General features: G+C 39.5%; 2 protein-coding genes and 1 long non-coding RNA gene across 5 annotated transcripts in view; 2 read left to right on the forward strand and 1 right to left on the reverse strand.

The window, feature by feature from the left end:
* Window positions 1-13,188, forward strand: part of LOC124285540 (cubilin-like) — a 66,350-nt gene extending 53,162 nt beyond the window's left edge. For both annotated transcript variants that reach the window (XM_046721782.1, XM_046721781.1), the window contains exons 13-23: window positions 958-1,101; window positions 2,541-2,628; window positions 3,320-3,441; window positions 3,860-3,997; window positions 4,467-4,578; window positions 6,934-7,055; window positions 7,253-7,420; window positions 8,418-8,493; window positions 9,810-9,934; window positions 10,600-10,767; window positions 11,613-13,188. In XM_046721782.1, the coding sequence (XP_046577738.1) occupies window positions 958-1,101; window positions 2,541-2,628; window positions 3,320-3,441; window positions 3,860-3,997; window positions 4,467-4,578; window positions 6,934-7,055; window positions 7,253-7,420; window positions 8,418-8,493; window positions 9,810-9,934; window positions 10,600-10,767; window positions 11,613-11,749 (1,400 nt within the window). In that variant the 3' untranslated portion in view covers window positions 11,750-13,188. The remainder of the gene's footprint in view (window positions 1-957; window positions 1,102-2,540; window positions 2,629-3,319; window positions 3,442-3,859; window positions 3,998-4,466; window positions 4,579-6,933; window positions 7,056-7,252; window positions 7,421-8,417; window positions 8,494-9,809; window positions 9,935-10,599; window positions 10,768-11,612) is intronic.
* Window positions 205-23,843, reverse strand: LOC124285557. The gene is made up of 5 exons (XR_006900835.1): window positions 23,834-23,843; window positions 22,367-22,373; window positions 15,275-15,279; window positions 10,406-10,416; window positions 205-324 (listed from the first exon to the last, which is right to left on the reverse strand). It is a non-coding gene; the product is annotated as an uncharacterized LOC124285557 (long non-coding RNA).
* LOC124285545 (deleted in malignant brain tumors 1 protein-like) overlaps window positions 15,323-23,956 on the forward strand; it is a 32,339-nt gene continuing 23,705 nt past the window's right edge. For both annotated transcript variants that reach the window (XM_046721787.1, XM_046721789.1), the window contains exon 1: window positions 15,323-15,628. In XM_046721787.1, coding sequence (XP_046577743.1) covers window positions 15,571-15,628 — 58 coding nt within the window. In that variant the 5' untranslated portion in view covers window positions 15,323-15,570. The remainder of the gene's footprint in view (window positions 15,629-23,956) is intronic.

Here is a 23,956-nt window from a genome sequence, read left to right on the forward strand (position 1 = left end):
CAGCAGATCACACACACGCCGCATTTGTGCTTACTAAATATATTATAATGGTATTGTGCTTAACCGTTTCCATTGTAAAGGTGTCCCTAGTATGGCGATCTATATTCGGTTGGTGGCCATCTAAAGCCCATTTTTATATTGTATTGTTCTGTAGAAATATTGTTTTATGATTACAAGCTATTTTTAAATTTACATCTATGATAATCTAGATATTTTACAGTCCTTCGTTGACAGATGTTTACATTGCCTGAGTTTATTTTTGACACTCATAGTCACGATATTGCTGAAATACTGCCGATGTGACTTAAAATTTTAACTCACTCACTGTAAAGGTTAGTTATGAGGCCTCTAATACTATGTTTCGAAAGGATTTAAATATATATAGAATATATTCATAGAAACTGCATGTTGAATTTTGTAAAATCTTTGATTAGACACTAATTGTGGTGTGCTATGTATAATTAGTTTGAATATCAAAATGAAAAATCAACACTTTGAGAACAATCAGACCGAAACAAATTACAAGTAAATAACAGGTGAATTAGGGGATAACTGTTTTTGCGGCTATATAACCACCGGTATACGTCCCCAATTCGTCAAACACAGTACAGTTATCCCCATTCTAATTCAACTCGCTTAACGCCGTTTTTCGTGAAAGAAATTCATTATTTAAACCAGGTCAAAGTTCCTCTAGGTCAAAGGTGAATCATATCACTCCTCGAACTTTATTATGTACACACTGACTAAATCTGACAATGATGAATAAATCATAGTGTTATAGGTAAAATGGACGGAATTATCAAGAAACGGCTAAGGTCAGGAGACAGGATCCGTTGATGGAAGGTTCGAACCACTTATCTTCTCCCAGTATGATAACGCGTGCTTTGCTCTTCCACTAGATTGTATAAGTTGAAGATGAAACGTTTGCTTAAACACTGACATTTCTTTCAATTACAGGTACTGGTTCTAATGCTGAAACCATCACTCGAATATGTGGTCCCGGAAGTGGAGATATATACAGCTCCTATAATCAAATGCAAATCACCTTTCATTCCGACCTAGGCATCTCACATAGGGGATTTCGTTTGAAGTACTCAGCCGGTATGTATTTGCATATATATTCGTTTTTCAGAGTGGTAAGACAATTGGTGATGTAACCCCACAGTTTAGTAATGTGAATTGGGTGTTACATTGACTACTCATACTCTGTTTTGTGTGATTAGTTGCGACATACATCAGTGCACTTACGTCGTGTTGACAACACAAATCTCAGTACACTTACGTCGTGTTGACGACACAAATCTCAGTACACTTACGTCGTGTTGACGACACAAACCTCAGTACACTTACGTCGTGTTGACGACACAAATCTCAGTACACTTACGTCGTGTTGACAACACAAACCTCAGTACACTTACGCCATGTTGAAAATACATACCTCAGTACACCTAAGTCTTGCTGAAGATAAATAGCTCAGGACACTGACATAATGTTGAAGATACATACGTCAGTAGACTTACGTAATGTTGAAGATACATAACGAAGCATACTTAACTCATGCCGAAGATGCATACATCAGTGAGTGAGTGAATTAAAATATTAAGTCACATCGGCAATATTTCAGCCATATCGTGACTAAAACTAGTTTAAATTCATAATATATACACATTACATATAAAACCCTGTCAACGAAGGACAGAAAAATTACTAGATTATCACAAAATGAGTAAAAACTTGCTAGCATGTATCTTTAAAAGTAGAAAACTATTTTTGGACAATACAATGTAAACATGGGCTATAGATCGCCAGCAACTGAAGGTAGATCACCATACTAGGAACCATTGGGACTTACATTGCCTTTGTTACCTACCTGGACCCTAGCTGGACTTACACCATCCCTTCGGCCACTGGCGATTGTAGTCAAATCTAGCCATACTTTAAAATTACAAAACTACGTTTAAAAAATATGGTAAGTATAAATTTATCTTGAATGCTTTGAGACTTACGTACCCCCACAGGAGGACAATAACTTTACAATATTTCAACCTCCTGTGAGGATACCGCCACTAACAGTCAAAGTTATTAATTTAAACTAGCCATAATAACATATAGATCCATATACAAAACATATCAATCTAACTTAATCAAGTAATTCTATTTCTTTTAAAAATTCAATAATTAAATGATTATTAACATTATACAAAAATCCAGATATCACTACACTAACGTTGTGCTAAAGATACATAAGTCAGTACACATGCGTCGTATTGACGATACATACCTCAGTACACTTACGTCGTGTTGAAGATACAAGTACACTTACGTCATTTAAACAATAGACCGATGGCCGAAAAACTGAACAAAGGGCTTGACTAAGCTCACCAACAAAAAGCAAATTATATTTTCATGAAGGACACTCGCCAACAATGTTTCCCTTCGGTCGGCGCCCTTGAGAATGATACACATGTCATCCTTGCACGTGACTTTGACATGTTCTTGTCCTTTGGAAAAGCTTATTAATTAATTTGTTTTGTCGACAGTGGGGTCTGCCTGTGGAAATATGCACCTCAGCGCCCACAGCTGGCGCCAGTATCTGACTTCCCCGGGTTACCCATCACATTACCTTAAGTAAGTACGAGACTCTAGATTAGCTTCTAATGAATCATCCACTGAAAAGCTCCGTATATCGTGTTTATCTAACTTTAAATAGAAACAGATCATTTTATTTCAAATCGTATCAAATGTATCATATTACTTCTAACAAATCATGTCTTATATATTTTTAATATTATTCGTTCTTCAGTATTTTGCCGTGTTCGGTTCTGAGTGTTTTTTGGGTGTTAAATCAGTGTAAAAATTCAATGTTATTTACCACTTGTACAGTGACAAGCTCACTACCCTTTCTCCCTCATGTACCTCAAACCAGTCCGATGCAATCCCAAAACATTAATTTGTGACATTTTGTAAAGTTCAAAGTTATATAGTTGAAATGAAGGACCAACTATTAATAATTTTTCATAGGTCAGGGATTTTTGTTTCGAAGCAATGGCTTGTGTCGGTCATTTCTTCAGTACACAAAATTTCTGTCGAAGGAGGAATCGACTTAAGAATATTTTCTTCAACTTCCATTATGTTCACCAAACAACTTATTGAAGCATTTTAGCGTTAAACTTCGGACCAAGTATTAACTCTCATTTGTTAAAAGACTGCTTCTCAAGAATGGATACTAAGTTTACCCTTCATCAGTATTGTTCAATCTGTTGTACTGTGTGATATGATCACTAACTAAATGGTTGCATGAAGTTTTGTTTTATTCCAGTGGGTTAGACTGCCAGTGGAAAATTGTTGGAGAGAATAGAAAGTCTATCAAAGTTGACATTATGTATCTTGATATGGAGACTTCAGATTTGTGCACGAGGGATTTCCTCCTCTTCAGAGACGGTAGGTACATTGTCGTTGAGAGGCATGTTTATTCTTCAAAATGTGTCACTTCATTTAGGCACACATGTGCCCAAATGTTCTCAGTGGCGTCGTCAAGAGCATCGTTCTACGAATTTGGGATACGATGACATGCGTCAACCAAGTCAGCGAGTCTGACCACCCGATCCCGTTAGTCGGCTCTTACGACAAGCATGGTTACTGAAGATCAATATTCTAACCTGGATCGTCACCGGTGGCGCCACCAAGACGTAACAGAAACACTACAGCTACCAGATTCCAAGTACGGGGATTTATGGTGGTGGGTATCACCGAAATGTTAAACATTTTTACTCTTCCTTCTTCTTTAAAATGTTCCTAGCAAAACCGCGATTCAGTTTTTCTTTATAAATGTGATAGGTATTCTATTCGTACATTCCAGGAGCTCGAAATACCACACTGGCTAAAGTTTGTCGGTCTACGACTATGAACATCTTCAGCTCAAGCAACATCATGTTCATCACATTCCACACCGACAGCTCCGTTACAGGGCGTGGATTCAGTTTGCAGTACTCTGCAGGTAAGATGAACATACATGTGGAACAAGCGATATGCATTGTTATGTTGAGTTGAGTTGAGTTGAGTTGAGTTGAGTTGAGATAGACTATGGACTAACGTCAAGTTCATGATTGTGTCACGTGCGATGTGCATGCCCGCATGTGTGCGGAGTATGCTGAGTCTTATCGGTGTCGGTTTGTAGCCTACTTCGAGCATTCCTGTCGTTAATCCATCCCCTTAATATCAGCCCTGATAACAACAAGTACAGGCATTCAGGTATGGCGCTGTCATGATACTACTAACGACCTTCTATAGTGACAGTCACCCTAGTCACTACACCGTGGAGGGGTCACATTCTACTACAAATGGAACATTATTCCTTGACCCCCATCCACCCCCACCCCCACCACACACACACACACACACACACACACACCACGGACTAGTAATTTAATGATTGTTCCACATCTAATTACTGCTGTTGTTTGAAGTAACTCCAGCGTCAACAGATCCAAACCGCCAGTGTGGAGAGACTGAACTGAGGGCATATACAACCAGGGATACATACCTGACTTCACCGGGATACCCGTCATTTTATCCAAAGTAAGTTGGTAAGGTTACGTGTCACCCGTTACATGTTTTAAGTGCCTTGATATCTTCATTCGTATATATTCAATTGGCATTACAATTTCGCTACTTCTGTACAGACACTACAAAAAGCATCAAAAGGTCAATGTATACATGTGTCCCTTTGACGGAATCTCAAATTTGCAATGATCATGATTCCCCGTGTAACAGAAGACATTTCCACAGCTTCATAAAACAGAAGTCATCTAATACTTATATCACGTCTCTGTGACGACGTTGGGACCACAGGGAGAAAATTTGATGCATCAGTGACAAAAATGGATGTCTGATGCAAATATTATTTTGACCTGTACCACACGTTCCCGAAATATTTCAGGTGAACAATTGACGAGAATTTGCATGTGTTTTTATTTATGACGGGTGCCACCGGTGGGGCAGTATAAGCTCGCCTTTTCGCGAACACCTGGTATCACCACTTTGTCATAGTGATTCATAAACACACGCTCTGTTATCGTATCGCATAATGACACATGCTTATAGTGTTTCCTCGATTAGCTTACAAACAAAATCATACAGCTGTAATATTGCTGTATCAAATATGTGCTCATGGTACAGTTACAGTTGTACAATCGACTCTGCTTTTAGCATAGATTTATGGATGTCAACTTCTTTATTGTAAATAACACGACGTTTCGGAGTGTATACTTGCTCCATTATCAGGTGAATGGTAAGGAGTACCAGGGGGATATATGTGCACACATTGAGGCTCTGGCATCAACGTTTGAATTGCATATCCAACCAGTTACCATGGATCACTGGCCTCTCTTCCTCATGTCTGTAAGGGACCAATGTATCACTGGCCTCCAGTGTCTGTGTTCTATATCCCATCACATCAATTACCATGCTGTCTTCGTGTATCACTGGAATCCTCGTGTTTGTATTCTATATCCCATCACATCAATTACCATGTTGTTTTCGAGTCTCACTGGCCTCCTCGTGTTTGTATTCTATATCCCATCACATCAATTACCATGTTGTTTTTGTGTATCACTGGCCTCCTCGTGTTTGTATTCTATATCCCATCACATCAATTACCATGTTGTTTTAGTGTATCACTGGCCGTCCTCGTGTTTGTATTCTATATCCCATCACATCAATTACCATGTTGTGTTTGTGTATCACTGGCCCCTCGTGTTTGTATTCTATATCCCATCACATCAATTACCATTTTGTGTTCGTGTATCACTGGCCTCCTCGTGTTTGTATTCTATATCCCATCACATCAATTACCATGCTGTTTTAGTGTATCACTGGCCTCCTCGTGTTTGTATTCTATATACCACTATATCCCATCACATCAATTACCATGTTGTGTTTGTATCACTGGCCTCCTCGTGTTTGTATTCTATATCCCATCACATCATGTTGTCTTCGTGTATCACTGGCCTCCTCGTGTTTGTATTCTATATCCCATCACATCACTTACCATGCTGTCTTCGTGTATCACTGGCCTCCTCGTGTTTGTATTCTATATCCCATCACATCAATTACCATGTTGTGTTCGTGTATCACTGGCCTCCTCGTGTTTGTATTCTATATCCCATCACATCAATTACCATGTTGTTTTCGTGTATCACTGGCCTCCTCGTGTTTGTATTCTATATCCCATCACATCACATTACCATGCTGTCTTCGTGTATCACTGGCCTCCTCGTGTTTGTATTCTATATCCCATCACATCAATTACCATGTTGTTTTTGTATATCACTGGCCGTTCTCGTGTTTTTATTCTATCCCATCACATCACAATTATCATCTTCGTGTATCATGCTGTCTTCGTGTATCACTGGCCTCCTCGTGTTTGTATTCTATATCCCATCATCACTTACCATGTTCTCGTGTTTGTATCAATTACCATGTTGTGTTTGTGTATCACTGGCCTCCTCGTGTTTGTATTCTATATCCCCATACCATGTTGTTTTGTGTATCACTCGCCGTCCCTCGTGTTTTATTCTATATTGTTGGCGTCCTCGTAGTGTATCACTCACATCAATTTCTCGTGTTTGTATTCTATATCCCATCACATCAATTACCATGTTGTGTTTGTACATCACTGGCCTCCTCGTGTTTATAATCTATATCCCGACACATCAATTACTATGCTGGTTTAGTGTATCACGACTTCCTCAACATTGTTAAACATGGTTTCTTTCTAGTGCCTCAATGTATGCATAATAATTAAATATCCCGCTGATATCCCCTAGCATTCACGTAATGAAGGAGCAAGCATACATTCCGAAATAATGAAGAAGTTGACGTCCATAAAACTTGCTTTTCTTTAACGTTCATGCCGAATTTATCTTGTTTCAGCAACCTAGACTGTATTTGGACCATCACCGCGCCCCTTGGAAATATAATAAGGGTCGAAGTTGTGAACATTCAAATGGAAACGTCGACAGGTTGTGTGTCTGACTATCTTCTATTCAGTGACGGTAAGTACCGTAAATATATGTGCTCTTTCTACATATATTTTTATTACGGCTTTTCCACTCTTTTGATTAAATATTACTCTAATGGTTGCCACAGAGATCACATACTACGTATACCGAAGGTATTTGTGCACGTTTACTCTAATTTGACTGGTGTAAATTATCGTGGTAAAATATCAACATGAATGTAATCATTTTAGGTGCATCGGCTGATGGTGTTCAGTTGCAAAGGCTTTGTACTGCATCATCTAGGTACATCTTCAGTTTCGGGATCAGCATGACCATCACCTTCCACACCGACAATGCGGTGGTATCAACGGGATTTAATGTGAAGTACACAGCGGGGATATTCGCCACAGCACCACGAGGTACACTCTCGCCACCTTTCGTTTGTAAGGAATGTGCATAAAGCCACGATTCATTGAGCACTAATTCATTCATATAAGGGGTTGTGGGATAGTCATGTGGTTCAAACATGAGCCCATCACCACGAACAAAACGGGTACGACTTACCATATACGAACAATGTCTGAAGCTTCCCGTTGGTGTCCATCACCCTGATATTGCAGGAATATTGAAGAAAACGTCACTGCCTCTTACATATGCAGCTTATTGTACAGGACGAACCAAACGTGATTGTAAGCCTGGCAAACTTGATATTTCATTGAAATGAAAATGCACACATTCTGTCTGGACCACTTCCGGCTTATGACATTGTTGCTAGGATGCAATGCAACAGTGAGTGAGTGAGTGAGTGGGTGAGTGAGTGAATGAGTGTGTGTGTGAGTGTGTGTGAATGAGAGTGAGTATGGTTTTACGCCACTTTTAGCAATATTCCAGCAATATCACAGCGGAGACACCAGAAATGGACTTCACACACTGTACTCATATGGGGAATCGAACCCGGGTCTTTGGCGTGACGAGCGAACGCTTTAACCATTAGGCTACCCTACCGCCCCTGCAATACAACAGCTTTGAGGAACTATGTCGTAGGGACACGATGCATCAGTATCAACTGCTTTTGCAAGGAGAATACCATGTCCTAATTTAGCCGGATTCACATTCGATTCTACGTAGCACGTGCATATATAATTATCAGTGTATGTATGTTTACGATTTTCACTGAAAGCGTCATATATAGTTGGCTTGTTGGTTGGTTGGTTGTTTTCGGCTGCACTCAGCAACATTCCAGCTATATGGTGGCGGTCTGTAAATAATCGAGTCTGTACTAGACAATCCAGTGACCAACCCGTTATAAATAGCGACAGTGGACATGAGGAAAAGAACAATACCTTTACAAGACTAGGATAGCGTATTCCACATCATATTGAAGATTTAAACTGTATTCGTTCTTCTGTCTTTCAGTCTGTGGAGCTGACACTGACGTGACGTATTTAGACGCCATTATTGAATCTCCTAACTACCCCCAGGATTATCCAGAGTAAGTTTACCTGCAACATATTTGCAAACACAGGTTTAGTCATGTCACACACAGAGAGCAGGGGGGCATTACCCTGTAGACCGTGTTGATAGTCTACATTATAAGCTGTTCACTGGTCACGATGGGGGCATGGGGTTGATGTACCCTCTATATTTGCTTATGTTCCGTGAGCCCTTTGGGGGTAGATGGCACATCAACCCATTGGCCCCGAGGGATCAATGAACAATGTCTTTATCTTACCGAACATGTTAGTGTTAATTTAGAAATGTTTGGAATGGTCATAATAAGAAATACCAGAGTTAGGAAAAGCAAATTTAGAGTTATCTCCCTTCCATCAATTTGCATTCGCAAAGCATCGGCAATTTCCGTACATCATACGTAACTCAATTATTCGAGATAAAGAATTACTAACACGAAATTCTTGAGAGGCATTTAGAAGTTAGTGAATATATAAGACAAGTATATGGATAGCAACTTCTTAAATAACAAGTTGCTATCCATACTGAACCAAATGAATTCCCACAGTTTGGCATTAACAGCGGATAACAGAGAAAATGTTACTCGCTCGTTAGCCAGTATAATAATAGAAGAGCGCCCAGCCAATCGGAAAACGACATTTATGTATGAGGTAAGATAACATTGCTTGATCGACTCTAGAACACGTCGTCCCATGTTCATGTGTTCATCTTAGTGCAAACACCAAACTATTGTCATGGATATGAACTTCCGAAGTATTATATGGGTAGGCCCAAGTTTTATAGCGCCATGTCTATCCCACATGCATGCTCAATGCGCTTCTTTGTTTTTCACTCGATCATTGGATGTCAGTCCCAGGGGCACATCATATTACCAATCTCAACTCCCCGGGGACCATACAGCTCTTGCAGGCACTAGGCGCACCAAGTTAATGTGGCCTTCCCATCCTTACGAGGTACCCACTCACAGCTGGGTGGACTGGAACACATAGTTACAGTATTTTGTCAAAGTTTTACCGCACGTTACGGTACCCGCAGCTGGGTGTTTTGGATGTATTCATGTGGCCACCATCGGGTCATATATCAACGGATTCGTGGGTTCTTTTAAGTGCACAGTGTTGTGAAAGAGTCTGCACACAAAGTTGAAGTATTTTTCATTTATCCTGAACACATGCACAAAATACAAATGCAAACCTGCTTGCTACACAAATGCCCAAACACTGTTTGGATCTTCTTATCCAAACATAGGCATGGTTCTATTTGAAGTAATGTGCACACACTGTTGATGGCTGAGAAGTACCATGGCCTATCCACCTCATACTGTTTATCGTACTGTTTCAGCGAGGCGGACTGCACATGGAAAATCTTTACTGCAAAAGAGGACCATGTGATCAGTAGCAGAGTATCGAATTTCGAACTTGAATTAGACGACCGCTGCACCATGGACTATGTACAGATTTATGATGGTAATTATGTATGACATCAGGCTCAACGTATATCTTCATTATTTTATTGCTGACAGCTGGGGTGTGCATCTTATATGAACTTATGATCACGTATGATTTCTAAATCACTACTTCTTTTAAAGCAAAACACATTATTTACATATATATTAACACCGCCAACAAGCATATTTCTGGGTTTTTTTCGAAAATTGTCTTTAACAAATTGTCATTGGCATCTGAGTTCCAGTATGTCGTATGTTGCCGATTGGTAACGTAACTCACTTGTAGTTGTCATGAGCAAACTATACTTTAGCTCGTGAATGGCTTTAGTTTTGATGAAAGGACGGTGGGGTAGCCTAGTGGTTAAAGCGTTCGCTCGTCAAGCGGAAGACCCGGGTTCGATTCTCCACATGGATAATGTGTGAAGCCCATTTCTGGTGTCTTTTGCCGTGATATTGCTTTAATATTCCTAAAAGAGGCGTAAAACTTAACTCACTCACTCACTAGTTTTGAAGAGTCTTTACCACTTGAGCACAGTGGGTAATATCGCAAGACAGAAAAAGTTGGTTACATTTGCAGCATAACTTTTATGGATACACAGGAAATGAAACATGAAAAAGCAACATACAGTATTGTGTCAAAATGTTTTGACTCACCAATGCTTTTCTGTCGTCCCCCCGAATCAGGTCCGAGTCGATCCGCTTTGTCTCTCGGCCGGTGGTGTGGAAGGAAGGGACCGAAAGTAGAGAGTTCAGGGCCGGCAGTTTACGTTGTGTTCCGATCGGACCTTTCAGTCTCCTTCGCTGGATTTTCATTGTCCTTTTCTGCTGGCCCACCATCACATGCGAGTAAAAGTATGTAAAACCTTCTTTACGTTCGAAGGCTACTTCAACCCTTCCGAATTCATCACTTATTCAGACACTTTTCCCCGCCGTGATGTTGCTGGAATATTGCTAAAAGCGGCGTAAAACCATACTCAGTCAGTCAGACGCTATTCAGATGAAAGAATAAAAGACATCTATCAACAAACATGGTTTGAATCAATCTATCTATCCCCTAAATGTCTGTATTATAAACAATGGAAATATGAACTATGCCAAAAATAATATTTATCAACAATCTCAGTAGAAAAATTCCGTGTAGCTTTATTCCGTTTTCGCTGCTCTTCGCTCGAGTTGTTTGTTGAAGCTGGGCGTTTTATTGATATTCCTCGCAATCATAGAATTTGCAACCTCTGTAACGTTAAAGTTTCAGAAGACGAATACCATTTCATTTTGATCTGGCCCGCCTATGAAAACCTTAGAAAGAAATATTTAACATGCTACTATTATACCCATCCAAATGAAATAAAAATGACCACACTATTAACTAATGAAAATACTATTGAATTACAGAACCTGTCAATGTATATCTATTTCGCCTTTATCCATAGAAAATCTGCTTTAAATTTGTACCGGTAATCTGTAAGAATTTGACACATGCTTTTCTTCTGCTCAGTTGTACATATTGCGTATATAAATGTACTATAGGCCTGTGACCTTTTAAGTACCGAGTAAAGATTGATTTATTAATATTCATATGAATCAAAACTATTTTTACGTCCGGAAATGAAAGTTTTAATCGCGGTATGCTTAATGTAAAAATGTATAAAAATGACACAAAAATCATATTATTTATAAAATACAAACATATGTTTCAGGTTCTTTCGACCCCAGTGTTGGGGGCATAATTGGTGGGACAGTTGGAGCTGTTGTGTTCGTACTTTTAGTAGTTGTTTGTTGTGTGTGGTGCCGCAGAAAGAAGTCCCTCCCAACAACCAGCCACATAGGAACCTGACGGTAACCATGACAAATAACAGTTCCCATGACACCATCACCAACAACATTTACTCTATCTCATATTCCAACCAACCGTCCGCGCCAGTGGATGAACCAACTGTGCCTGAACCATCACCTCCATGTTATGATGATGTTGTTAAAAATGACCCCCCTTCGTACTTTGAAGTGGTGGCACAGTTAGACTTGCAGCCCGTTGTGCCTTCATACCGTGGTGGCGCATCTGCAAATCAAGGGGCAGATAATCCGACATTTCGTAGCTCAGAGGTTTAGTGCTACGGCGTCCTGTTGCGTGCATGATTTGTGTAATTGACGTGGAAGAGACACGTGCACATGTGATAACCTTGAAACGACGTTTATGCCAGTACTTTAGTAACAGCTGAAAATACAGTGTTATTTACATACTTGATTCGTACTTCAATGTGCATGCTCCAATCTGCTAAGACCTCACTTCATAAATAGTCCGAGGAGTTTACAGTTTGTAGACGACCAGCAACTGACGTCAACATCTTAATCAGTGGGATATACAGTCAGTTAAGCAGTATTGCACGTCCTGGAAACATGATTTGCAAGGTTGTTGTCGTCTTATGGGTTAATGATTCTTATCATCCCTGAACAGTAGGTATGGTGTCGCAAAAGAAACGAAAAACATTCGTATTCGTCCAGGGACGATCAGGGACTAGAGTACTTCTAATCTCTCGTATCTCTCTGAATTGTCCGAATTGCTTGTTTTCCATTCTCCGATACTTAACCCATCATTAGAAGTACCATGTAAGAAGTACGTTCGCTGTACATCAGATCGTTAAAGCCAAACCTCTTACGAAAGATCCGGTGATCCTGTCCAAAGCAAAGAAAACATATTAACAGTTACTCATCAGTGTGTGGTCCTGTGCATAGAACTCAGGTCACAATTCAGTTGAAGTTAACCAACGTTCTGCGCGGAGAGTCTTGGATGGGTGACCATGTTTAACATCTTGACTCCTGAGAGTTTCTAGGGACTTCTGTCTTGCTCCACAACGAAGCACATGTGATACATGTGGTCTCACCTTAGGCAAGTGAGTTTGTTCAAATTTGCCTCTGTTCACCCAGCAGAAAAAGGGTACCCGGTGGGATAATTCATGTGACTATTAACCTTATAGCGCCTCACAAACAGCTTGGGTTATCCGGTGTAATAATAATCAGGCTGTGTGCACTTTGAGCAACCGCAACGGGTGGACAATAGTGCATCACAAATGCACTTATTATTATTATTATCACCTCTCAAACCTGTCGAAATATTCCCTTTATTTCATTGTAATTATCATCTTCGTAATTGGGAACATTGATATCTTAACATGCCAGCGTACACAACAGAGAAGTATCAGTCGGACCTATTACGGAATTTGTGGCCTACAACATGTATTTCTCTTTTATGTCTATGATGAAAACTTTGCAACTCTTTTTTTGTGATTTTGTATTTTAACATGGTTATCATCGATAAACAAAATAGATATTATTATCATAATGACACCCACAGCAGGTTTGTCGTCAGCGATGGCGACAGAAAACAGTTTCAAACAACATTACATCGCACGACAGGAGCACCACAAGGTCCAGTGCTTGTCAACTGACTTCTATGACAAAACGCTGAAAAAGAACCTTAAAAGGGAGATACCTCTTATCCAGTAATAAGGCACACCACTAAACAGTATGGTTGCAGCGACAGTATTTGTTCGCAAGCAAATCTAAGAAGGCTGCTATTCCACATCACTTTACCAGTCTAACATTCAACAATAAGAACATCTTTTGAAACACCCACAAAACCTCAAATTACACATCGCTTGTAGATGCCTTGAGTTGAGTCTGAAGACTGGAGCTAGTGTCAATAACACGTCATGTACATTTACATGCTCGTGTAAGTGTATTATCACCAACGTAATATCTTTTTTTAACGGTTTTTTTCTGTTTAAGCCTGCATCTAGCAATATCCCAGCTATATGGCAGCAGTCTGAAATTATTCGAGCCTTTTACCAGATAATCCAGTGATTGTCAATAGAAGCACATGCATTAGAAGAAGTTTAATTGCTGTCAGACCTCAACAAATGCCGTGAGTTAAAACATATCCTCATCCGAAGACAGTTTGGCAGAAAAACAACCATGTACCACGTGGAACTCACAAATCCACAAAACGTGACTACTCCAAAACGTGCAAAGGGTAACGTTGAGGTTAACTACCCTTTCAAAGTTTAACATATTTATCTTTCATAGTTTAAATATAATTAATTATACCAGCTTTTCGCATGAACAAATAAATAATTCCAGAACATCATTACAAAACCCATGCATTTCAGTGAGCGAGCATGGTTGTACGCCGCTTTTAGCAACATTCCAGCAATATCACGGCGAAGGACCCCAGAAATGGGCTTCACACATTTTACATATGTGGGGAATCGAACCCGGGTCTTCGGCATTACGAGCGAACTCTTCAACCACTAGGCTAACACACGCACCCTAGTCACTACACTGTGGAGGGGTCACATTCTACTCCAAATGGAACTTTATTCCTTGGCCCACACACACACACACACACACGCACGCACGCACGCACGCACGCACACACACACACACACACACCTCAATTCCTCACAGCATGATAGACACTTGCTTGGGATGGAGTAAAATTGTGTCCTTCGCATACGGTTCATGTGAAATAGGTCGAGACGACAGCTCCAAGCAACCTGCAGATGTGGCTCTTTATGAGTACCAATTGGTAACAATGCGGACACTAATGTCTTGTCTGAAACATCGATAAAAGAACGAATAACTGAACTTTTCCTGATATATGCAATACATATTTAGGCATGTTGTACCTGAAAAGCTCGCGTGTGTACTTCGAGTAGAGAAATGTCAATGATAACCAGTCAGTGTTCTGAGGGAGTGAAGCAATGCACCCTTGCATGTTCAGAACATCGTTTCTGTTGAGCGTCTTGAAAAAGACTCGCCTGCGTTCCTAAATAGAGAGCATATGTATGGCTGTAAGCTAGCAGGCACTTTCAAACACACATCGAAACAGCGCAGAAACAAGAGAGGCTTCGAATCGAATGAAATATATTCCGTATTTGTTCAATAAATGACCTCCAACGGGTATCGGTTTTGTCCAATGGTGTTATCCGGGCTGGAACAGTTAATTACTTTCATGGTAAATACTCAAGAAACAATCAATTTCCGAGTCTGTTTTGCTACGAGCAGTTGTGCTCAACCTTTGAGACACTAAACTTGTACGCAATGCATGTATACGCGCTTAACAGAGGATCCGTGAAGATCCGGTTTGGAATTGACCTTCAGTAACCCATACTTGTCGTAAGAGGCGACTCACGGGATCGGGTGGTCAGGCTCGCTGACTTGGTTGACACCATGTCATGTCATCGTATCCTATTTGCGTAGATCGACGTTGATCACTGGACTGTCTGGTCCAGACTCGATTAATTACAGACCGCCGACATTTAGCTGGAATATTGCTGAATGCGGTGTTAAACAACCAACCAACTATAACTGAATAGAGACATTTTTCCTGTTGCCATAGCCACAGTGACATGCGTTGACCCAACAGTCGTTTATCAAAACAATGTCATCCATCCGGATCTCAGGGTAACTACCACGAGAGAAACCTTATCTTGATGACATGACCTTATCGACAGCTCGTCACGTCTGGGTGTTTTGATGTAATGTTAGTTTCGAATTACATACTCGTCACAAGACTATGAACTGTAACTTGTGTTACCGGTGTCATTACACAACACTGTGAATATTGAGCGGGACTGTCAGCGACGATATGTGTCCATAATGAATATACCTTGTTTCGTTGGAGTATGTTTGCTGGTGTTTGGCCATCTGGTCTCAGGTATGTGTGCAGCATATTTTGTCATAACCTATATAATAATGAATATCTAAAATGACATTTTAACGGGTCTCACATGATGAAACATGTCAACGAGTTCCTTCCTAGTTGAAATCAAAGTAAACCTGTGGTGTTTGGTATTGCAGTGTCTATATTTAGCAGCACGGGTGCGATGACTACAGGTGACATATTCACTGAAATGATAATAGTTCACATAATATTGTATCTGTATTAAGCTGATTATAAATTATAGATGTACATCTGTTGCTCCTCCATCGAGTAAAGTTTGATATGAATGGAGGACACGCAGTCTGTCGGTTGTTTGCACAAGGTAGCGGAGTCCGCCATTGTTAGTTGTCACATTATCCGAGAGGCATGCTGGGATATGTCATGATGACCTGAAGCGACTTGACAAACAGGTGCATATCTAAATAAACAGTCGGGGCATGGGGATATGTAAACTGAACATTTTGCTTTGCCAAACACCAACTGGAAAAGGCACAAGTGGTTGCGTATGAAGAAAAAATATTGACGTACATTTCTCTTTCTCACTCTCTCACTTTTTCACACACACACGCGCACATCATACATATATATATTCCCGAATTACTGAAAGAAATGGGGAAAAAGAGAACGAGAGAAAGGCCAAAAATATTTTCATTACAATATGTACATAGCATTAGCATTCTCAGTAACCAGAACTTTCAGGTGTGTTTAACATCGGTGAATAATGTCATCATAACAATATTTTGGAGCTGGTCAAAGTATTGTATCATACATGAAAAGGGTAAACAGGAACGGCTCGGATACAGAGCATTTGGGTGTTCACTTCGATGTCGCCTGTTTGATATAGATCTTAGGTAAGCTTCGGCATTTAAACTGGATTTGAACAAAACATTCGGGCGTAGTTTATTCCCATTAGTCAAACCTCGATCGTTCCATAACTGATTCACCCATTCATCTGAATCGATCAACAACAATCGATCTTTTATCACTAAGAAGTTAGCTGATGATATATTTCTGACGTTGGAGATATTCAAGTTAAGTGTCTGCAATCAGTTCAGAACATTTTTTTACCGCGATTTACGAAAGCCTTTTGACCAGTTGTAACATCACATGTCGGTCGGGAGTGGTGGAGGAAAGCCTCTTCCACATACGCGCGACTTCTATTCGTTGAATAGTTACTGATGACAACGATCCCATTTCGCCCCCCACAGCTATATCCGATGTTTTACAACCAACTCCCAAGAAAAACATCGACTGACACGATGTTGAATATTATTCAAGCATTTGTATTCTCCCAGGCCCCAAATAGCGGCTCCGTACGACAGTATAGGTTGTACCAGGTTACTATAGTGGACGCTGAAGACTGTTAAGGGGTTTGAATTTACTAATTATTACGCCTAGTGCCCTCCCAGCTGATTTAGCAAGCTCCTTGGCAGTAAAGTTAAGATCAAGTGTTCCTGGAACGATAATCCTAAATACGTGTACGAGTTTGCATAAGATAATTCGTCCTTGCCAAGGTGAAATGGTCTTTCGCTAAAATGTGTCCGATTCGGTCGATAATGAACAACTTTGGTTTTCTCTATATTAATAAGCTTCCTCCATTTCGAACACCGTCAAAAATACGTTGTAAGCTCGATTCGTCGGGCGCAATATTGGCAATATCATCGGCGTAGAGAAATAAACTATCCCCTATTTTCACTCCACAGTCAAGATTGTTAATTTATTTGGCAAGAACGTTGATGAAGATTGAGAAAAGTATGGGGAGCACGCAACCCTGTCTGACTCCGAGTGCACACTGAGTGGGCTAATGAGATGGCCATTGATAGGCCAGTCAAATTAGCCATTTTCGGGCCAAGGTAAAACAAATGATGACGAAACGAAACTTGACATATATATTATATGGACCTTTCTGCATAACATACTAAAATCCCCCTAAAATTCCATTTGAGCTAAATCCACAGTGCACGTGCAAACATGCATACCCTACGATAATTTTCTTCTAAGAAAATCCTGTTTTAAAAACAGAAGTGCTCATAAAATCTTTATTTAATAATATATAATCCCATTCAATTTGACAGATATAATGGATTATAGTGCACTTATATTAGAATACTTTAAAAAGTAGAAAATAAATATTTGCCTCACGTGCACATCCCGTTTTGTTCTAAATATAAAATTCTAGGAAATTGTGACCCTGGGTCTGAATTTTGGCCTGAAACCTTTTATTATGAAATTTAATTGGTCTTATACATACGTGAATAAATTGCCATGTGATTTATCTATCCAATGGTACCAAATAGTTGGCAGACATATTTCATTTAAACATTTAAATTGAAACTGGCAAAACGCGAAATTTCATCGATATGCATACCAGCCAGAAAACTGTGTTACCCCCAACCCCTATCCCCTCGCTTTGTATGCATGAGTCTTATCACAATAATATTCAACAAAGTTACTGATAAGTAAACATTTTAATACTTTCATGGCAAATTGAACATTATCTGAAAGTTTTAATACAATAGCTATACTTATAATTATAATTTCATTTCCATTGAAAATCGCAACAATTATAAAAAGCACTGATACATAGCAACAATTATTTCACAAAAACCCCACGAATGGCTGAAACAATAATTCCCTGAGGCGGTAAACTACCACTTGTTCTTTTCGTCCATAATTGCTCATCAACTATCATCGTCCACTTAAGAGGTTCTAGGATGCATAGCATTGATCAAGTGATTTGACTTTTGTCGGCGGGTAGTTTACCACGAACAGTTAGCAATTAAGTTGAACAGTTTCCATTCTGTGTAGCTTACTTGGCTGGTAAGGAATACATATCTTGTCACAAACCTTTCTCTTCCAAGTGATTTGAGAAGGCCTCTGGTATTACCATTCACTGAAGCAAATGCAGTAACAGTTTTATAAAGTTTCTAGTTTGATGGACCAATTTGATTTGATGGTTTGTGAGAAATCGATTGCATGTGCTTCTCACAACATTTCTATCCTTGCTTCCATCTTTTCTCTTCAAGATAGTTTTGAGAGGGTTTCTATCACTGACATACTGAAGCATATCTTCATTTCAACCTGCTAGTTCCACGGACAAGTTTTATTTCACGATGGATCCAACAGAGTGTTGTATTATATGCAGCAAAAGATTTTCTCCTGGTGATATTGTCACGGTCACAAGAAGTCTAACTACCTTACTGCAAAGTAGTATAAGGCGCAAAGATGGAATTGCTGAAAACTTATCTGGAATATCTTTAGTTTCAGTTCATCTAAACTGCCGCAAAGATTATACTCGTGAATCTTCTATTTTAGCAGATGTGAATCCCTCACCTCAAAAGACGGTTTCCTTAAGATCATCACTGTCAAATTTCAATTTCAAAATGAATTGCTTGTTCTGTGGAGAAAATTGTGATATAGTTTCAGAGACTTAAAAACCTAAATACAAGAGGGATATTTTTGAAGTTCGAACGATTAGTTCCAAAGATTCCATTCTTGACATGGCTGAATATCGTGGTGATGTTATTGAACGGATATCAAGCGCCATAGATTTAGTGGCTGCCGAATGGCAGGTATCACCATACATGTAATAAGAAATTCTTTTGCAGACCACGTTCTATCAGAGGGAAGGATAGACCTGCAGATGAAAAACTTAGCAGAGCCTTTGATGATTTGTTTGAATTTCTGGAACAAAATGATGAATGTCAGTATCCAACAGAGGACTCGACCTCGTGAGCAAACTGAGGGAATTGTAAACTGTGTTTATGGTGAGATTGAATGTAGTGAAAAATCCCTGAGATCAAAATTGCTAGCTCACTGTGGTGATGGTGTTATCATTTCTAGCATTCGTGGAAGGAAACCGTTATTTTGCATTAGAAATAGTGGCCACAAGATCCTTAGTAATGCATGGTATTCTCAGAAGTTGGGAATTCAGAACCCTGAATAAGAACGGTTGCGCATAGTGAAAACAGCTGCGGATATCATAGGGAGGACATCAGGTCAATGCTTTGTGATACTGACCATTACACTCCTGCTGATGATGCTTTTCATAATCACATGATGAATGTGCCTAATAATCGCAGTGTTTTGGTTGAAAGGAATACAAACAAAGATACGAAAGGTGATGTTGCTACAAAGCAAAGGAATGCATCTGTTATTTGTCACCAAATACTCTCAGCAACAAGAGAAAGATCATTTCTTTCTATGTTACAACTTGGTTTAGCCGTGTATATACACCGACCTTCTGGATGTTATGTCAGCCTTGGGAGTGTGTTCATCATATAATGAGGCTATTTCCTATGAACATTCTGCAATGGCTGCAGATCATGAGATTGGTGAAAATACCTTCATGCAATTTGTCTTTGACAATGCAGATTTTAATGTTCGCACACTTGATGGATATGGCACATTTCATAGTATGGGTGGAATCATGTGTGTCACACCAGGTAGTTCTGTCTGTATATCTGATGTTATCAAGCGTAACAAAGCTGTTTCAGCAGACAATGTCAGGTCCAAGTCAATTGGTATTTTAACTTGTTCATTTCAGAGCAAGAAAGGTTTGCTTGGTTTGACTGTTGACGACATTTCCAATGTCAGAAAGCTGACCTCTTCTCTGTGCATATTCTTTTGGATACGCTTTGGATGAGTGGAGTATAGTTGAAATTGGAGGACACTCCCTGCTGGAGTTGATACAAGGAATGTGCCAGAAGTGTTGACAATTATGAAGTATCCAAAGTGATCCCATTGCCCATTCTGTGGGACTTTTTATCTTGTTTGAAATATGAACTTTTTCCATGTGCTCTATCACTATTCGATGAGTACTCAATGAGAATAACAGAAAACTCTGTCATTGATTCTTTGCCAGGCAAACAAAGCCTTCCACATGATGAGGAAGTTCTTCCAGATGCTATGTACATAGTTGATGGTTGATACTTGTTGAGAAAAGTGAAAAGCAGAAAATACAATGATGTTTATGATGCTAATCTGACATATGTCAATTACACTTTGGAAACAATTGCATCATTGTGTTTGATGGGTATGGCGAGTCTGTGTCCACAAAAGGTGTTGAACAGAGTCCGGGGGCACTGATATTGTCTTCAATTCTGAAACACCATAGACGATCAAACAGGGTAAATTCCCGTCCAATGGTAAAAACAAGTCACATTTTGATAGAGGCTTTGACACAACAGTTCTAAAGCAGCTCCACTGGTTACCTGTGAGAGCCAGGATTCAATTCAAGACGCTCTGCCTCACATACAAGTCCCTTCACGGCTAGGCTTCACCCTACATTGCAGATCTGATCAACCCCTACAGTCCATCGCGCGAACTTCGCTCACAGCAGCAAAACCTTCTGACAGTGCCGAACTACAAACTTAAAACCTTTGGATACAGAACTTTCTCCTGCACTTCCCCTGTCTTGTGGAAGTCTACCCCCCTTTGACCTCAAACACTCTGAATCTCTGGACTCTTTTAAATTAAATCTCAAAACCTACCTCTTTGCTAAATATTATCCTCAATAGCCTTTATTGTTTATGTATTATGCACCTATTCATTGTAGTTTTCTTGCTTTGTATGTATAATGTATTTATTTTAAGGTATTTATGTAGCGCCAAGAGCATGCTTCTGAGCGTGGATATGTGCGCGTTACAAATATGCACTATTATTGTTTATTATTATTATTATTATTAACAATTTCATGAGCTCAATATCCCAGTGAAACAAGCCAGTGCAGATGTTGACCTTCTCATTGTACAAACGGGTATTGATTGTGCTGATAATGGGCACAACGCCATTGTTGTTGGGACTGATGTTGATCTTCTGGTGCTCCTCATCCATTTGTGTGCTTCAGAAAGATTGTACTTCATTAAAACTGGGAGCGGAAAGACTGCTGATCGTCTATATAACATTTCGTTGTTACGGCAAGCATTGCCAGAGAGCTTCTTTTCTGGGTTGCTCTTCTCCATGCCATGACTGGTTGTTACACTACATCAGCCTTGTACCGACAGGGAAAGAAAAAAGCTGTCATGTTGTTCACAAAACGACAGGACAAAGCGTTCCATAATCAATTATCCACAAAGGATATGATTGCGTTTGCAGGAGAGCAGTTCTTACTGGCATTGTATGGAGCACCTAAGTATGTTAAATCCCTGAATGAGCACAGTTATTATTGTTTCACGAGAGCCGTTGCCAAGTGTCCCATTCACACACAAATGCAGTTATCTGCCTTCCCACATACATCGGCAGCATCGAGAAAACATTGACTGAGGGTTTATCTGCAAGTGCAGCAATTGCTTGGAAATGGCTACTTAAATGTGTTTTTATGAAATTATAAAATTTCAATTTGGGTGTAAAAATCAAATTATTGCAAATGTTTGAGTTTTCATTGACTTCTAAAAATGCCAAAATGCCAAAAATAATTCAGTCAAAATGTAAAAATATGATTTTATTAAGTAATATTTGGTGGTTTGTGGTGAAAAAGACATTGAACAATACACTTCAATGTGTTTTGGACATATCTAAGCCTTATCATTATACCTATAGATCGTTGTGTCACCCAAGGGTAAAAACAGAGAAAGATTCTATTTTTAGCACAAAAAGACCCACAACTCCGAAATGTGATTTTTTTTCTTTCTGAAATAATAGTCAACAATCTGGAGATATAGTCACTCAGTTGTCAAACATTTATGTACTGATGTACAGAAATAAAGAAGTTGTGACTATTTTATCAAGCACAATTGGTCTTTTAGGTTAGCAAAAGGTTGCATAGGGTAGGCATGTTTGCACGTGCACTATGGAGTTATCTCAAGTGGGATTTTAGGGGTCTTGTAGTATGTTATGTAGGAAGGTTTGCAGAACATATCTGCCAAGTTTCATTTCTTCATCATTTTAGGACCGTTTTGATAATTTGACTGGCCTATGATATCCACTTGACTAGATGTTTTGTCCTACATTGTTTTATAGCTTCTTAGAATTTACCTGTTATCCCTAAGAGTTAAAGTTTATACCATGTATAGCCTCCATCAACCTTATCGAAAGCCTTCACAGCGTCGATGTAACAAACAAACGTTGATTGTTTTGCATTCTCTCTATTATGAAGCAAAGAATATAAGGTATAATGATGATCATGCGTTCCCCTATTTCTTCGAAACCCATGTATTCATCACACAATATATTATTCACCTCCAGTCATCGGGAAAGGCGGACGTTGAAAACGTCACTGTACATTTTACACGGCACAGAGATAAGTGAAATAGCCCGTTAACGGGTCACGGAGGTCAGTGTTCGGTTCTCTGATTAGGAGCAGGATATTTCACCTCCATATGTCAGGACAGGTAATGTTATCAAAGCAATACGTGAAGAGATTAAATACTATATTTATAGATGAATTTATAGATTATTTTCAGAGCTTCTGCGCTGATTAAGCCCAATCCTGTCGGCTTGCCACGCTTGGCTCTAGATACCGCATCCGTCACCGCTTGTAAAATTAATTCCGAGTTCAAACTGGCGATGTCAAATGTGGCAGCTGATTTAATACTAGTATTTTCCAACTCACCCTGAACATGTGAATGGTGAAAGTTGTCAAAATTCCGACAATTATCCGGAGTAAACAAAAAACTAGAATTATCCTTCCAAGTATCTAGCACAGCCGATTTGTCTAACGTCACAGCTCTGTTGTACACTACTTCCCATGGAATAGAGTGCGTTCGGTCCCTGCTGTCAATTATTATCTCACACGTCAAGGAAGTATCGTGCATGTGAACAGATGCGTTTTGATGTAAAGTTTTATTAAGAATTCGCCAATTTTCACTGATGTTTATCATTTATTAAACTCACGACAATAATCGTTTCAACGTTACGAATTTTTTTACAATACATCAGTTCAGGTGTAAACAGTACCTTTAAACAGTATGGACTATGTTTGCAAAATTCAGTTAACAGTTGCCTGAAGTGACTCTATTTACACTAGTGAGTCTAACCCTTGATTGGAAGTATAGATTAACGATGGCATTACCAAGCTCACTTATTAAGTTGCCTTGTAAAGTCAAATGTTGAAAATTATGAGGCAAATGTGTATGTTGTTTTCATTGGCACAACTCGTTTCATACACCACATGCACAAATAACGGCTGAACATGGATATGCATTGAGGACACTGCTGTGCAGACAATGTTGTTTTACTGTTATATGGATAATGAAGGACATAATAGCTGTCCTATAAGTAACATTATGAAAGCAAAAGGTGTGTGTACATGTGACACGTGGACATGATGTTGACAATAAAACGTCAGAAAGATATCAGATCTTTGCTGATATGGGTTTGGTC

Source organism: Haliotis rubra, unplaced genomic scaffold, assembly GCF_003918875.1.
Source record: "Haliotis rubra isolate DU_JTF1 unplaced genomic scaffold, ASM391887v1 Scf362, whole genome shotgun sequence".
NCBI classification, from domain to species: domain Eukaryota; kingdom Metazoa; phylum Mollusca; class Gastropoda; order Lepetellida; family Haliotidae; genus Haliotis; species Haliotis rubra.